Below are 15,287 nucleotides of genomic sequence, written 5' to 3'. Positions count from 1 at the left end.
GACCTCCCCCCACAGTGGGGATGGGCTTTCCCTGGCATCTCAGCACTGGGGGCTTGTCTCGGGGGAACCATGTGCCAGCTCGGACTGACCCCCACCAAAGACAGAATCCAAATATGGTTGGCGAAACAGCAGTAGGTCTAAGAGCTGCTGTCCCCCAGACTGCTCCCATCCGCCCGGGTCCCACGCAGACCCCTGCCCAGTGTCCCCAGGGGCCCTGTAGCCCAGCTCCCCAGGCAGAGGTGAACCACAGCCCACTGGGGGCTCCTGGCTCTGAGGACAGGGTGTGCTCCTCCCCTCAGTGAATCGCTGCAGCTTCCCTGTGGTTGGGGGGTGGGGGGCAGGGGTATTACTGGGGGAAATCCTAGGTCAGGAGGCTCCTGATTCTTCTCTGGAGGAAGGGGGGGACAAATCCCCTAAATAAGGGGGGCAGTATGGGAGTTGGGGTGGGGGAACCTTGGCTGACTCTGGAGGTTGGGAGGCCTCATAGGGGAGCCCCTGCAGCAGAGATGCAGCCCCCTCCCTTGCTGCTGCAGTATCCCCCCGGGGGGGGTCCCGTCTTGCTTGGATCCCCCTTGTTGCTATGGCGATGTGCTGGCGCAGGGAGCGTGGCTGTTTGCTATTCTGAGCACAGAGCGTCTGGGCTGCAAAACCCTTGGATGCTGCTTCTGCGGGTGGGGGAGGGCACCCGGCCCTTCCCTCCCCTGTGCCCATGGGGTGGGGGAAGCACCGGTGCTGTCCTTCTCCCCAGGGGTACACGGCCCCCTCCCCACCAGCCTGTGTGCCGCCACCCCCGGCTCCCTGACGCTGCTCGCTCTGGGGGGGAGGCGGCTGGTTATATAAACAGCTCCTGGAGGCGTGGATCAGAGCAGCCTCGGATGCTGGGGTGGGGGAGAACTGGGGGCTGCGAGGGCCCTGGCTGCACGGCTGTATTCAGTGGGGGAGTCAGTCCCCCCAGCTTCATATGTGGGGGGGTAGGGAGGTGTGAGCGGACCGGGCAGTGCCCCCTGCCTGGGAGGGTCCTGCTCCCCCCATGGGACAGGCCATGGGTGCTGGTGGATCCTTGATCACAGCAGCTTCCCCCTCCTGGCTCAGGGCAGGGTGAGGGGGTGACATGGACTCACCTGTGACCCCCCCACAGGGTCCCCATACTATGACAATGTGCGCCCCCTCTGCTACAGCGACTCGGATGCCGTCCTGCTCTGCTTCGATGTGGGCCGTCCTGAGACCATGGACAGCGCCCTGAAGAAGGTGAGGACCCCCCACACCCCCTGCCTCTCCCCCTCCCCCCATGACAGATCTGACCCCTGTGTAAAGCAGGGGGGAGCATGGGGGCCCTGGGGCAGCCAGCCCCCAGGCAGGGATGGGGTGTTGTGCTCCCAGCCAGTGGTGAAGAGAGCTGGTTACAAGACAAGGCACTGGCCCCTCATTGGCTCCGGGCTGCACCACCGGGGTGGTCTGAGGGTCCTTCAGTGCAGGGCAGTTGGACACCATCCCCGGGGTCTCTGCACCCTGCTGGCCTCTGAGGCCCCAGACACCCTGGGGTCTCTGATTGCAGGGGTTGGGTATTTTATAATGGGAGGGCCGGGCCCCCCCTGACCTGCTCTACAGCTGTGTGTGGGGGGGGGGGGGGGGACGATGACAGAGGTTAACCCTGAGGGGTGAGCCCTTGATTTCCTTCTCCAAGACTTTCTGCTTGGCTTAAACACTTGGGGGGAGCCCCTTCTGCCCCACTGGCCAAGAGCAGTGTGCCCATCCCTGCCCATGCTGCTCCCCTGGGCATCAGTGCCACCTGTCCTCCTGCTCCTTCCACTTCTGGTTGTGCTGGGGCGGGGTGGGGGGGGATGACCCTGGGTTTTAAACCTGGGGTGGGGGGGAATGGTTCTTTAAATCCCTTTGCCAATGTGGATCTGACCTTTTGTATAAAGGCTCAGACCTGGTGGCACTGCCCAAAATGGACACCCTCCCCAGCCCAGTCATTCCTGGCTCCCCATCCTGTGCTCAGGCCTAATCCTGAGGGGGGAGGGGAGGAAGCTCTGACAGGGTGTTGGCTGCAGGGTCCAGCCATGGGGTGAGGATCCCAACTGGGCTGAGCTGTGCTGTCACCAGGCCAGGGTGGCATTGTGAGACCCACACCCTTCCAGTGATGGGCACCCGAGCGGCAGGGCAGCTAAGCCCTGTGGGCAGCAGCCGAGTCACCCCAGGGGACTTCCCTGCAGGCTCTAAGCCCAGTGATGTTGGCTCTAGGCGTCTGACTCACCCCGAGTTTCTCTACGCAGTGGAAGACAGAAATCCTGGACTACTGCCCCAGCACCCGCGTGCTGCTGATTGGCTGCAAGACAGATCTGCGGACTGACCTGAGCACCCTGATGGAGCTGTCCCACCAGAAGCAGGTGCCCATCTCCTACGAGCAGGTGAGTGGGCTCAGCTAGTCCCATCCTGTCCCCCGGCCAGGGATCGGCACAACCACAGTGCAGCCTGGGGGTGTCCCAGGGTCCAATTCTGATCCATCCCCAGAGGGGCTGGCTTTCTGGTTCCAGCATGGCTGAGGCTCTGAACCAGTAACTCAGCTGAGCCCCAAATCCACCTGGGATGTGAGCCTAGCCAGCAGCTGCAGGCCTCGGTGCCTGGCTCCATCTGATGGCACTTTCCTTGGCTGGCTTACAGGGCTGTGCTGTGGCCAAGCAGCTGGGAGCAGAGAACTACCTGGAGTGTTCAGCCTTCACGTCGGAGAAGAGCGTGCACAGCATCTTCCGGACAGCATCCACCATCTGCCTGAGCAAGGCCAGCCCCCCGCCCCCCAAGAGCCCCGGGCGCAGCCTCTCCAAGAGACTCCTGCACCTGCCCAGCCGCTCCGAACTCATCTCTTCCACCTTCAAGAAGGAGAAGGCTAAAAGCTGCTCCATCATGTGAAGGGGCCAGGCCCCAGGGCAGGGACGGACGGACCAAACCCCCGACTCTTGCCTCTGGATGTTCTCGCGCCGATGCTGTGGAGGGGCTGCCTGAAGGCCCAGGCCAGATGGGAGGGGGGGTGACACCTTGGCCCACAGAGAGGCCTTCAGTTCCTGACTGGCCTCAGCATCCCTGGGATCATCCCTTCACCATCCCAGCGCTTCGCACGCAGACTTGGCACATCTTCTCAGAGGAAGAGATGGAGGCGGGGTGATGAGAGGGCCCTCGGGCATCTCGCCGCAGAAGGACCTTGGCAAGCAGCTGCTCTCGACGACACCACCCCCCACCCTTGGAGTCAGGAGGCCCCATCAGCAGGACCCATCCATTTAGTTGAATGCCCACGAGGTGTCTGGCTGCAACCCATCCCCTCCATCTGCTGCTTGTCTCCAGAGCTGGCTGCTTCCAACCTTGCCATTACCCGCCTCCCAGCGCGGGGGCAGCTCTGCCTTCACTTATCTCGGTGGGAAGGAGGCAACTGGTTTATAGACTTGTCTGGGGGGGGACAACTGTTCAATGTTCAGTGTTATTAAAAAGCTTATTTATTATGGAGACTAGAATGGCTCAGCTGTGTGGCAGGGGCTGCTGTGGTGTCTGTGAAACATCAGGTTGAAAACACCCCCTCCCCCCCATCACACACACCTGGTACAACTAATGATTTGGCCCTAGAAGTGCCATCTCCTTCCCCAGACAGGGTTGCTATGCTGGGCAGGGACTTGCCCCAGCTTGTGGGCAGACCAACAGAGCTAGGAGCAGAACCCAGGAGTCCTGGCTCCTAGCCTCTTGCTAACCACTAGTCCCTACTGTGGGGATCCAGGGGCCTCTGACAAGCAGCCCTCTCCCTCCAGAGCCATGTCACTTCCAGCAGGGCCACGGTGACACCCAGTTCCTGGGTGAGCAAGCACTGAGCTGCATCTGGCTGGATGCTCAGCCCCTGGCTGACACCCCGGACAGCAAATGAGTCACGCTCCCAGCAGTGGGAGTCCCGGGGCAAAGTCCAGCCCCAGGGGTGGGGGAGGACAGGCCAGATCCCTGGGGGCCTGAGCAGTGGGTGCGGCACCCCCTTGGGGCAGAGACAAGATGAGACCTGGCGTCAAGGAAAGTACAGGAGCCTGGTGCTGCACACAGCCCCCTTGCTTCCCGCTCTCCCCAGGGCCCTGCGGGGGTGTCCCGGGGGGCTGGGGCTGGGATGAATTTCAAGGGGTGGAGCGAGTTTCAAGCCCTGTTACCTGCTGGGGGGAGCATGCTGGCCACAGGGCCCTCTCCTGAGCTGGGCTGAGCTCGCCTCTCAGTAGTAGAGGAGCAGGAGGGGATGTGATCACCCTGTAGGGAGCCACAGGGCCTGGGGCAGAGCTGGGTGCGAGGTAAAGCTGGGCCCTTCCCCCTAGAAGGGGGGCGTCTTGGCATCTTCGGGTGCTGCCTAGGGCTGTGGTGATGGGCGTTCTCGGGCCTTGGAGGGGTGGGGGTCAGATGAGATTATCTACGGCTCCCTGCGGGCGGCTCAGGTGAGGAGGGCAGGCCCCACCTAGGGGCCCTGGAAGGCCTCCCCCAAAGGAAGAGCTCCGTGGAAGTGCCCGGCTGTGGAGGGGGGCGCAGGGGCTAGTGGGTTCCAGTCAGGCCAAGGGGGCAGCTAGGCAGGGCCAGCTGGGCCCTGGGGCTTGCAGCAGCAGCTCCTCCTGGGGCATAGACTGGAGGGAGGTTGGGTTAGCCATGGCGGCCTGCCCCCTCAGCCTGGCAAGCCTTTGGGTCTGAGGGATGGAGGGTACACTGGGGGGCTGGGCACGTCCGGCCCTAGGAAGGGCCCCATGGCCCCTGGAGCTGAGACTGCGGGTGGCTAATGGATGGAGGGGCAGGGGAGCCCCTCCTTAGCCCAGCTCGAGGGCGGGGGCTGCTGTTGAGGCTCTGAACCACAGGCTCGTGTTGGGCCAGGAGCTGCCCCTCCCTGGGCAAGCTCTGGGGCTGCAGAACCAGCTGGCTCAAGAGAGCACTGGGAGCCCAACCCTGGCCGGGCTGGGAGAGGGGCTCGAGGGGGCTGCCCCAGCTCCGGCCGCCGTGCTGGGGAGCGTCCCCGAGCGCCCTGCGGCCAGCGGCGGGGAAAGGGCTCGGTGCCTCCCGCAGGGCCCAGCAGCGGGGAGCCGAACCCACGGAGGCCGACGGGCTGCGGCAGAGCTGGACTGCGCCGGGGGGCAGAGCAGCAGGGGCTGCTGAGCAAGACGCGGGCGGCTGGGAGGTGCTGCACAGAAGGGGTAGCTGGGGGGGAGGGGGCAGCTGGGCAGGCTGGGGGCAGCAGTGGGGTGGGGGGCAGCAGTGGGGCTGGGGTGGAGGGGGGCAGCAGGGCAGGCTGGGGGCAGCAGTGGGGTGGGGGGCAGCAGTGGGGCTGGGGTGGAGGGGGGCAGCAGGGCAGGCTGGGGGCAGCAGTGGGGTGGGGGGAGGAGGCTGCAGTGGGCTGGGCAGCAGGAGGCGCTGTCGGACTCAGCCCCCGGAGGACGGGCGGGAACTACATTTCCCAGCATTCCAGCGGCGCGCCGCGCGGTGCCTGCTGGGAACTGTGGTTGCGGCGGGGAAGCGCCGGCAGCCGGCCGGGACGGCCCGGACTCGCGTTCCCGGCATGCCGCGCGGCACCCCCGCTGCTCCGCGCAGGGCCCGGCGCGAGTCGCTAAGATGGCGGCTGCTGCGCAGGGGCTGTGAGGCCTAGTAGGAGCCGGGAGGTGAGGGGGGCCCGGACTCCGGGGTTCTCGCCCGGGGCGGGGGGTGGAGGGGAGCCCGGACTCCGGGGTTCTCGCCCGGGGCGGGGGGTGGAGGGGAGCCCGGACTCCGGGGTTCTCGCCCGGGGCGGGGGGGGACGTTAACCAGTTTACCGTTAACCCAGAATTAAAAGGGTCCACGCCCCGTGACCCGCCAAGGCCCCCCAGTGCTCTGCCCAGGCCATAACATGGAGAGACCCCGGGCCCGTTCCCAGCCCCCCCGAGCCAGCCAGCCCCCTGCCCTGGGGCCAGCCCCCCATGTTGTCCCGCGTGTGAGTCTTGCCGGGGGGGGGCGGTGCCAGGCCTGAGGAGCCCAGGGGAGGTGGGTCCGAGCCGGGGGCTGGTCCCCCCACTGCTAAGGGCTCTCCCTGCCCCGTCAGATGGCTGGGGAAGTGCCCGACAAGAAGGAGCGGGACCTGTCGCCCCCCAAGGAGGAGAGGAAACGCTCGCGCTCCCCGGACAGGGATCGCGACCGGAAGAGCTCCCCGTCCAAGGAGAGGAAGCGGCACCGGTCCCGGGAGAGGAGGCGGGGCAGCCGGTCCAGATCCCGCTCCAGGTCCAAGTCAGCAGAGAGGTGACAACCCCTGGGCGGGGCGGGGCGGGGCGGGGCGGGGCGGGGGGGGCATGAGGCCGCACCAGAAGGGGGTGCGGGGGGAAGGTGCAGGGTTTGCGGGAGGGCTGGGGCTCTTTGTGGCTCTGATTTGGAGGGGGTGGGGGGCTGCTTGTGGAGTTAGGCTGGGTTGTAACCGATTCCTGGGGCTCTGCCCTCGCAGGGACCGGAGACACAAAGAGCGTGAGCGCGAGCGGAATAAGAAGGATCGCGAGCGGGAGAAAGATGGACACCGGCGGGACAAGGACAGGAAACGCTCCAGGTGAACCCTCGTGCCCCCACTCCTCCTGCCAACACATACGGTGTCACAGGAGTGTCTCTGGGAGTGCAGCCACCTCTGGGGCTCAGCACCGTAGAGCAGCACAGCACAGGCGTCTCTGTGTGTCTGGTTAAACCGGAAATGAACAGAGTCCAACGGACCCTGCTGGGCTGGAGGGGGACGTTGGGGTTCTTGCTGTCACGCTGTGGAGCCTGTAACAAGGGTGAGTGGGGAAGGGCTCTGGTCTCCCTTCTCCTCCATGAGCAGCGCGACGCCTTCTGCCCCCGAGGTGGGGTGCTGATCGAGGTCCCCTACTGAGCCAGCAGCCCCACTTCCTGCTGCGTCTGGGCTTTGCCTGGCCATGGCCTGCTCTCAAAGGCTGGAGCTGGCCGGAGCTTGCTCAGCTGAGAGCCCAGCCCGAGCGGCCCTGCACCAGGAGGAAGCTGGGTGGTTTCCCAGGCCGTTTCAGAGTAAGGGGGAGCCATGGGACCCTGTCTGTTCCTAGAGCCCTTGCCGTGATTGCCGAGTGTGGGACCAGGATCAGTGGGCTAATGGCCTCTAGCCCCGCCGGATGGGGGGCAGTGGAGGTGTTGAGTCGGGGTTGGGGGAAAGTTTGGCCGGGGTTGGAGGTAGGAGCGTGTCTCATGTCCGTTTTTTCTCTCGCTCAGAAGCTTGTCCCCGAGCCGAGGCAAAGACTCCAAATCACGGAGGGAGCGAGACTCACGGAGGGGGGAGGAGGAGGAGGACGCGGCGTTGAAGAAGGAGAAGGTGGGAGTGGGGGTGGGAAGGCAGGTAGAGTTCTGCCCTCCCCCCCCCCCCCCAAAGGGCTGAGGGGCCACAGGAGCTGTGCTGGGTGGTGGTGGTGGGTATCTGCCGGGGCTGGCTCCTTGCAGCGGGCAGGCGGCCCCCACTCCTGCCCCTCGTTGGTCCAGATGTGCAGCCTCTGCGCTCTCCCTGTGTGCGTCCCCTGGGTTCCCTCCCCAGGTCTCAGGCGCAGTGACACCCCCCCACGGTAGCAGTTGGTGCCCTCCCTCAAGCCTGGCTATTCCGTCCCTGTCCCCCAAGCGTTTCTGCTTTGGAGCCCAGGGCTGAGCATGGATCCCGGGCAGGTCTCCCCAGAGACCCGGGGGGGGGCTGCCCCTCTGTGGGTTGGGAGGTGTGTTCCCTGCACGAGCAGCCATAGGATTGAGTCCCCGTCCCATCGCAGCCTCGTGTCTGGCTCAGTCTCCTGGTGTCTTGGATGGGCACGGTGCGTTCCAGGTTGGTGCAGGGAACCCCCAAGCACTTAGACACTCCAGGGGTTTGCTTGCTGCCTCCCCCCACAGCACAGCTTGGGGCAGCTGGGCTGAAGGGTATGCCAGCGATCCTGGATGGGGACGGGGCAGGACGGGGGTTGGCTCTGGGGATGTTAACACCCTGTGTTTCCAGGCCCAGCCTCTGTCTCTGGAGGAGCTGCTGGCCAAGAAGAAAGCTGAAGAGGAGGCCGAGGCCAAGGTGAGAATATGTCCCCACCCCCACCCTCATTGTAGGGGCATCTTCCCCTCCCCCCACTGCTGTGGTGGGGCAGACGTGGCCCCCTTTCCCCTCTGGGTCGGGAGGCGGATGGGGCACCAAGCGGTTGGTTCTCAGGCTGATTCCTGGTGGGTCTGTTGCCCCCCCAAAGTTGGCTGTGATGCCCCTGGGCTGGCAGCCTCACCAGAGTGGGCCAAAGGGTCCAAAGCCGCTCCTCTCCCCGCCCCCCTTCCAGGGCAGGCTGTGTGGGTGCTGGCCTGCGCTGCCCCGGCTCTGGGGACAGGCCTGGTGCCATGCTCACTGCCCCCTCTGCCCTCCAGCCCAAGTTCCTGTCCAAGGCCGAGCGGGAGGCCGAGGCGCTGAAGCGGCGGCAGCAGGAGGTGGAGGAGCGGCAGAGGCTGCTGGAGGATGAGAGGAAGAAGAGGAAGCAGTTTCAGGATCTAGGGAGGAAGATGCTGGGTAAGTCCCCCTCTCCCCCAGGGTGCTCTGGGTGGCCCTCCTGATGGGGGTGAGGCTGGGAAGGAGCACCCTTCCCCCTCCCCGGGTGTGTGATGTCCTGTGTCTGCTCCCCCCCCCCAGAGGACCCCCAGGAACGCGAGCGCAGGGAGCGTCGGGAACGCATGGAGCGGGAGACCAACGGCAATGAGGATGAGGAGGGGAGACAGAAAATCCGTGAGGAGAAGGACAAGAGCAAGGAGCTGCACGCCATCAAGGTATCCGCTGTGCCAGGGGCTCCTTGGGAGTCACAGCGCTGCCCCCACCCACTCAGGACTCGAGGGCCTGACAGTGCAGGAAGAAGGGTCTGAGACCAGAATGGGGGTTGGGGGGCCAGGACTCCTGGGTTCTATCCTGGCCCTGGGAAGCTAGTGGTTATAGCAAGGGGTGAGGCTGGGATTCAGGACTCCTGGGTTCCCTTCCCTCTGGATTCTCTCTGACCTCAGATCAGTCCCTCCCCTTTTCCAGGCCTCATTTTCCATGGGTTCAGTGGGACTGAGCCTCTTTTCTGGGGTAGGGCTGGGCTGGGGGCTGAGCTGGTGGGGCTGACGGCTGGGCTCCCCTCACAGGAGCGGTACCTGGGTGGGATCAAGAAGCGCAGACGCACCCGGCACTTGAATGACCGAAAATTCGTCTTTGAATGGGACGCGTCAGAGGACACGTCCATCGACTACAACCCGCTGTGAGTAGTGCGGCGCAGGGCAGATCGGACAATTGCTGCTGGATTGTGGCCCCCCTACAGACTGGGGTCTGTAGGAGGCAGGAAGGAAGATGGAAATACACAGAGGCTGTCCATACAGGGGTGGGGGGAAATATCTAGCATTGCTGGGATAGGGGGGTAGTTAAGTAGAGCAGGGAAGGCAGAGAGGCAGGACTCCTGGGTTCTTTTATCCATTCTGGGAGGGGAGTGGGATCTAGTGGTTGGAGCTGGGGGGTGTCAGAACTCCTGGGTCCAGGAGGGGAGTCAGGCTAGTGGTTAGCGCAGGGCATGGGAGAGTGTGGGAGTCAGGACGCAGCAGTCCCAGGGAGGGGGAACTCCCTGCCCCTGAGGGGTGTGAAATAGCAGGTTGGCTAGCTGCACTGCGGTAATGGGGACTAAACCTGGCCCCTAAGCCTACTCTGAGTGGCACCCCCGTCTGCCGGGGGGCACTGAGGGGGGCACACTATGCTGAGATCTGCCAGGGGGTCCCGTGCCAGCAGGCTATGTCTTCTCCCACAGGTACAAGGAGCGGCACCAGGTACAGCTGCTGGGCAGGGGCTTCATTGCCGGCATCGACCTGAAGCAGCAGAAGCGGGAGCAGTCACGCTTCTACGGGGACCTGATGGAGAAGAGGCGGACGCTGGAGGAGAAGGAGCAGGAGGAGTGAGTGACCCACTATGGGGTCAGGTTTGGGGGCCAGGATGCCACCACCTGCACACATGGCTCGGCCAGGGCTGGGTTACCCCTTCTCAGAATCGGCCATTGCTGGGCCAGAGATCCTGGGCTGGGTGGGCACAGGGATGGGTTAGGGTTGTGCAGGGAAGGCTCGGGATGCTGGGATGTGGAGCCTCTGTGGGTCTTAAGGTGGCCCAGTGCATGCTGGGACGTGCAGTCTCTGGGCTGGTTGGCAGAGTTTGGGTGAGACCTGAGCTGCTCCCTTCCCTGGTGCCAGGGCCCGGCTGCGCAAGCTGCGGAAGAAGGAGGCCAAGCAGCGCTGGGATGATCGGCACTGGTCCCAGAAGAAACTGGACGAGATGACGGACAGGGACTGGCGTATCTTCCGTGAGGACTACAGCATCACCACCAAGGGGGGCAAGATCCCCAACCCCATCCGCTCCTGGAAGGACTCCTCCCTGCCCCCGCACATCCTGGAGGTGATAGACAAGTGTGGCTACAAGGTGAGAGCCGGGGCCTGCCCCGCAACCTCCTGGGTCAAGGGGTGACTGGCCCTTTGTTGATGGGGATCCAGATCTGAACTAGGCTCTTGTGGGTGCTCGGCCTGGTGGTAGGAGCTGGGTCCGGACCTAGGACTCTAGTCTCTGGTTGGGGCCGGGGAGTGCAAACAGGGAGCCAGGACTCCTGTGTTCAGTTCCCAGCCCCCTGATCTCTCCTTGGTGAAGCCAGACTTGGGCACAGGGGTCCTTCTCCGTCCTAGGCGTCTCTGTTCTCTATCCATCCAGGAGCCCACCCCCATCCAGCGCCAGGCCATCCCCATTGGCCTGCAGAACCGCGACATCATCGGCGTGGCCGAGACTGGCAGCGGCAAGACGGCTGCCTTCCTGATCCCACTGCTGGTGTGGATTACGACACTGCCCAAGATCGACAGGTGAGGCCGACTGGCCGCTCTGCCTTCCCCGAACGGGGGGGGGTGGCTGGCCCTGGTACGCCAGGGGCCTGGGGGACAAGAGGGGCTTCCCAGGGTGTGGGAAAGGTTGGCTCATGGGGGAAATGGTCCCACATGTGCTCCGTCGCCTGCAGGATTGAGGAGTCGGACCAGGGCCCCTACGCCATCATCCTGGCCCCGACCCGTGAGCTGGCCCAGCAGATCGAGGAGGAGACCATCAAGTTTGGGAAGCCTCTGGGTATCCGCACAGTGGCTGTAATCGGGGGCATCTCCCGGGAGGACCAGGGCTTCCGGCTGCGCATGGGCTGCGAGGTGAGTGCCGAGGCTGCGGGGGGCGAGGGGCTGGGCTCTGCGGGCTCTGACCTTCCTGCCGCCCCCTGCAGATCGTCATCGCCACGCCCGGGCGGCTCATTGATGTGCTGGAGAACCGCTACTTGGTGCTGAGCCGCTGCACCTACGTGGTGCTGGACGAGGCGGACCGAATGATCGACATGGGCTTCGAGCCCGACGTGCAGAAGATCCTGGAGCACATGCCTGTCACCAACCAGAAGCCCGACACCGACGAGGCCGAAGACCCCGAGAAGATGCTGGCCAACTTCGAGTCGGGCAAGCACAAGTACAGACAGGTCAGCAGGGCTTGGACGCTGGGGCCAAGGGGAGGGGGACAGACATGGGGCTGGGAGCCAGGTGCCGGGGGGGGGTGAGGTCCTGGGCCCCAAGTGGATGCTGGGTGAGCACAGACAGGCCAGTCGAGGGGCAATTCAGCCCTTTCTCCCCTGAGTCCCAGTGTGTCCTGGGCCTGCCCAGCTGGGTCCCATACCCCTTCACTGCCCAGGACCGGCCCGCAGGGAGGGGCGGCAGGGGAGCCCCCGGAAGCTGCTGCACTCACGGGCCCTCTCTTGCAGACTGTGATGTTCACGGCCACCATGCCCCCGGCGGTGGAGCGCCTGGCCCGCAGCTACCTGCGCCGCCCTGCCGTGGTCTACATCGGCTCGGCCGGCAAGCCACACGAACGCGTGGAGCAGAAGGTCTTCCTCATGTCCGAGGGGGAGAAGAGGTAGGAGGTTGGGGGCTCTCGCTGGAGCTGGGCTGCAGGGGCGGGCAGGGCAGGGCGTCAGGGTTCCTATGGGAGGCTCTCTGGCAGGGTCTGTCCTGGAGCACAGTGAAGAAATGGACGGCACTTTGGAGGGCAGCCTGGTGAGGCTTGGGAGGACTGTGGGGGCCTGAGCTTGTCCTGCCTGCTGACACCACCCTCTCTGCCCCTCCCCAACAGGAAGAAGTTGCTGGCCATCCTGGAGCAGGGCTTCGACCCGCCCATCATCATCTTCGTCAACCAGAAGAAGGGCTGCGACGTGCTGGCTAAGTCCCTGGAGAAGATGGGGGTATGTGCCAGCCCCTGAGAAGTGTCCATGTCGGCCCTGTGGGGCCAGGGCCAGGCTAAGCGGCTCTAGGGCCCCCTGGAGCCCCAAGTCCCAGCCCCTGCCCATCTGGCAGAGCCCAGTGCTGCTCCGTGGGTCGGGTGGGAAAACAGGAGTCACAGCGCCATGGTGCGCACAGCGCCACGGGGCAGTGGATGGCAGGGGCTGGGGTCGCAGCTGCTGCTGCTGTGCCAGCCCCGGGGGCAGGAGGGGGCAGCACTGACTTGGGTTCAGTGGGGAGGGGTCAGGTCGACCCAGGTGATACTGGGTCTGGGTCAGAACCCAAAACTCAGCCTGACCAGCCCTCTATGGCTCGGGTTCCTGCTGCTGGCGCTTGGCCAGGTCGCCTTGAACTGGCAGCGAGTTACTGCCACCCCGTGGGAGGATCCTGCGCTGCAGCCCTCGGGTCGGAGCCCCATCCAGCCCGCAGGGGCGCCTCCCGCATCCCTCTGCTGAGCCACAAGTGCCAGGGTCTGCCTCGCTGGCCTGGGGCCTGTGTGGGGGCTGCAGGGGGAAGGGTGCCCATTCTGCATGCAGCCCCTTCCTCCTCTCCCCCACTGCCCTGCGGGCGGGGGGGGCTGTGGAAGAGACATCTGCAGGGCAGCGCGATCAGCTGGCAGGCTCCAAGCCCGGGGGGCTGTTGGGTGCACGCTGACAGGTACCGTGTGATCCACCCCGTCTCCCAGGCTCTCCAGCTCTTCTGGAGCCTGCTGGTGAATTCTTGCATCCCTCCCGCTGGCCCCGTGCTGAGCTGTGGGCAGCCCTGCGGTCAGTTCCTGCCCCAGCCCTGCACTATGGTCTTCCCTCTCCCCCCCGCAGTACAACGCCTGCACCCTGCATGGCGGCAAAGGCCAGGAGCAGCGAGAATTCGCCCTTTCCAACCTGAAGGCCGGTGCCAAGGACATTCTGGTGGCCACGGATGTGGCTGGGCGCGGTATCGACATCCAGGACGTCTCCATGGTGGTGAACTACGACATGGCCAAGAACATCGAAGGTGAGTCCTGGCTTCGGGGACAGGGCTGTCCTCGAGGGAGGCTTCCCCTTGCCCTGCTGTGCAGACCCCTCTCTCCCCAGCTAAGCACGGTCGGCCTGACTCAGCACTTCGATGGGCAACGGCCAGGGAGCTGCAGGGTCAGGGGCTCAGTGAGGGCTTTCCCCTCGCGCCCGACGTAGGGGGCGCTCTGCTGCTGCACGCACCAGCTTTCAGAGGAGACAAACCAGAGGGTCGTTAAAGATCCCAGGGCAATGGATTAATCCTGACACCCTACCTGAATTCCAGCGTGGGTGATCCTGTTCTGTCTTCCTAAAATCCCCCCCCCCACCCCCTGCCTGCCCAATAGTTGGCTGTGCTGCTATGGCCTACCCAAGAGGTGGCTGCATTTCTGTAGCAGGTGAGCAAGCTCTGTTTAATCAGCAGCCGAGCCCCCCCCAGAGGTGGCTGCATTTCAGTGGCAAATCACCATCTGACCGTGGTGCTTCTCTGCAGATTACATCCACCGTATTGGCCGTACGGGCCGAGCCGGCAAGAGCGGAGTGGCCATCACCTTCCTGACCAAGGAGGACTCCACGGTCTTCTACGACCTGAAGCAAGCCATCCTGGAGAGCCCGGTGTCGTCATGTCCCCCGGAGCTGGCCAACCACCCCGATGCCCAGCACAAGCCGGGCACCATCCTCACCAAGAAGAGACGGGAGGAGACCATCTTTGCGTGAGTCCCAGGGAGCCGCGGGACTTCGACAGCTGGGACCTGGCTGCCCGGTTGCCATCTACTGCCAGCCAGCAGACTTGGGGTGCCAGGGGCTGCCTGGCCTTTGTAACCAGCCTCCCCCTTCAGCGGGGAGCTCTGCAAGTCGTCTGTGACCCCAGCCCCTGGGTCGAGGCGGGACGGATGGAGGAAGAGCCACCCTTTGGGGCAGCAACTCTGTCCCTGCGTTCCCAGGCCTGAGCTTTAAACGGAGCCTGGAGCCCGAGCCAGGCCCCTCGTGCTGGGTCCTGGGGCTCCACCGTGGGCAGCGCTTGCCAGGAGAACCCCTGGGACCAAACTAGACCGGCTCTACTCCAGTCCCCCACGGGGTGGGGCTCTGCCTGGCTCCTGATCCAGATCAAATCCACGCACGGGACACGCCTGACTCCCAGGAAGTGTCAGGGGCTGGATTCGCCCCCCCTGCCCCAGGATCCCTGTGCAGCCACCAGCCAGCTCCTCCCTCCAGCTGTAGTCTCGACTCTCCCTATTCGCAGGCTGCCTCCCCCCAGGGGGGACCCTGGCCCCAAGGGGGCAGAGCCCTCCACCCATTGGTTTTAAGAGGGTAAGCCAAACCCTTTCCCCTGGATATGTGGACAGTGGTGTGGGGGAGCAGGGTGTGATCTGGCCCCTACCAGCTCCCAGGAGCTTCTGCTGGCACCTGTTGTCCTTTGGGGTGGAGTTGTTTTTTGTGGGGGGGGGGGTTTCCTGTGTGCCCATCAGCTGATGGGACGTGGCGCTTGGGCCCTTTTTTATGTATAAATTCTTGTTGAATCTGAAGTGAAAAGCAGGAATAAAGCTGCCGAGACGATGTGTGTTTGCAGGACGCTGGCCGTGCCCCCGCTCCCCCTCCTTCCCCCGCGTGCCTGGAGGGGGTGCCAGGGAAGAGCCAGACTGGGGGGTTCTGGCGCCTGGCCCCTTATTATCTCCCCCCCCCCGGTGAGCACAGGCTGGGGGGTTCTGGCGCCCGGCCCCTTGTCCTGCCCCCCCCCCTTGGTGAGCACGGGGCGGGGGGGTTCTGGTGCCCGGCCCCTTATTTTCTCCCCCACCTCCTTGGTGAGCACAGGCTGGGGGTTCTGGCCCCTTGGTGAGCACAGGCTGGGGGGTTCTAGGGCCCGGCTCCTTGTCCTGCCCCCCCCCCTTGGTGAGCACGGGGCGGGGGGGTTCTGGTGCCCGGCCCCTTATTCTCTCCCCCACCCCCTTGGTGAGCACAGGCTGGGGTGGTTCTGGCTCCTGGCCC

The 15,287-nt window shown here is 64.9% G+C and overlaps 2 protein-coding genes across 3 annotated transcripts; both read left to right on the top strand.

Annotated features, from left to right (window-relative positions):
• Window positions 1-1,094: 1,094 nt before the first annotated feature.
• RND1 (Rho family GTPase 1) lies at window positions 1,095-3,495 on the top strand. The gene is made up of 3 exons (XM_074934888.1): window positions 1,095-1,248; window positions 2,277-2,411; window positions 2,665-3,495. The coding sequence occupies exons 1-3, from the start codon at window positions 1,228-1,230 to the stop codon at window positions 2,908-2,910; spliced, it is 402 nt and encodes a 133-aa protein (XP_074790989.1). The 5' UTR covers window positions 1,095-1,227; the 3' UTR covers window positions 2,911-3,495.
• A 2,014-nt stretch (window positions 3,496-5,509) lies between these two features.
• Window positions 5,510-14,687, top strand: DDX23 (DEAD-box helicase 23). Of its 2 annotated transcripts, none has more exons than XM_074934912.1 (17): window positions 5,510-5,654; window positions 6,071-6,264; window positions 6,464-6,562; window positions 7,231-7,327; window positions 7,988-8,053; window positions 8,392-8,530; window positions 8,651-8,784; window positions 9,136-9,248; window positions 9,786-9,929; window positions 10,219-10,444; window positions 10,727-10,872; window positions 11,025-11,202; window positions 11,274-11,516; window positions 11,796-11,947; window positions 12,164-12,272; window positions 13,128-13,302; window positions 13,795-14,687. In XM_074934912.1, exons 2-17 carry the CDS (start codon window positions 6,071-6,073, stop codon window positions 14,016-14,018), a joined length of 2,439 nt encoding a protein of 812 aa, XP_074791013.1. In that variant the 5' UTR covers window positions 5,510-5,654; the 3' UTR covers window positions 14,019-14,687. The 2 variants fall into 2 exon arrangements, with proteins under 2 accessions (XP_074791013.1, XP_074791012.1); XM_074934911.1 differs by having other exon boundaries at window positions 7,228-7,327; window positions 13,795-14,686.
• The last annotated feature ends 600 nt before the right edge of the window (window positions 14,688-15,287 follow it).

Source organism: Natator depressus, chromosome 20 (genome assembly GCF_965152275.1).
Source record: "Natator depressus isolate rNatDep1 chromosome 20, rNatDep2.hap1, whole genome shotgun sequence".
Classification (NCBI taxonomy): Eukaryota; Metazoa; Chordata; order Testudines; family Cheloniidae; genus Natator; species Natator depressus.
This window is presented reverse-complemented; position numbering and strand designations above follow the sequence as displayed.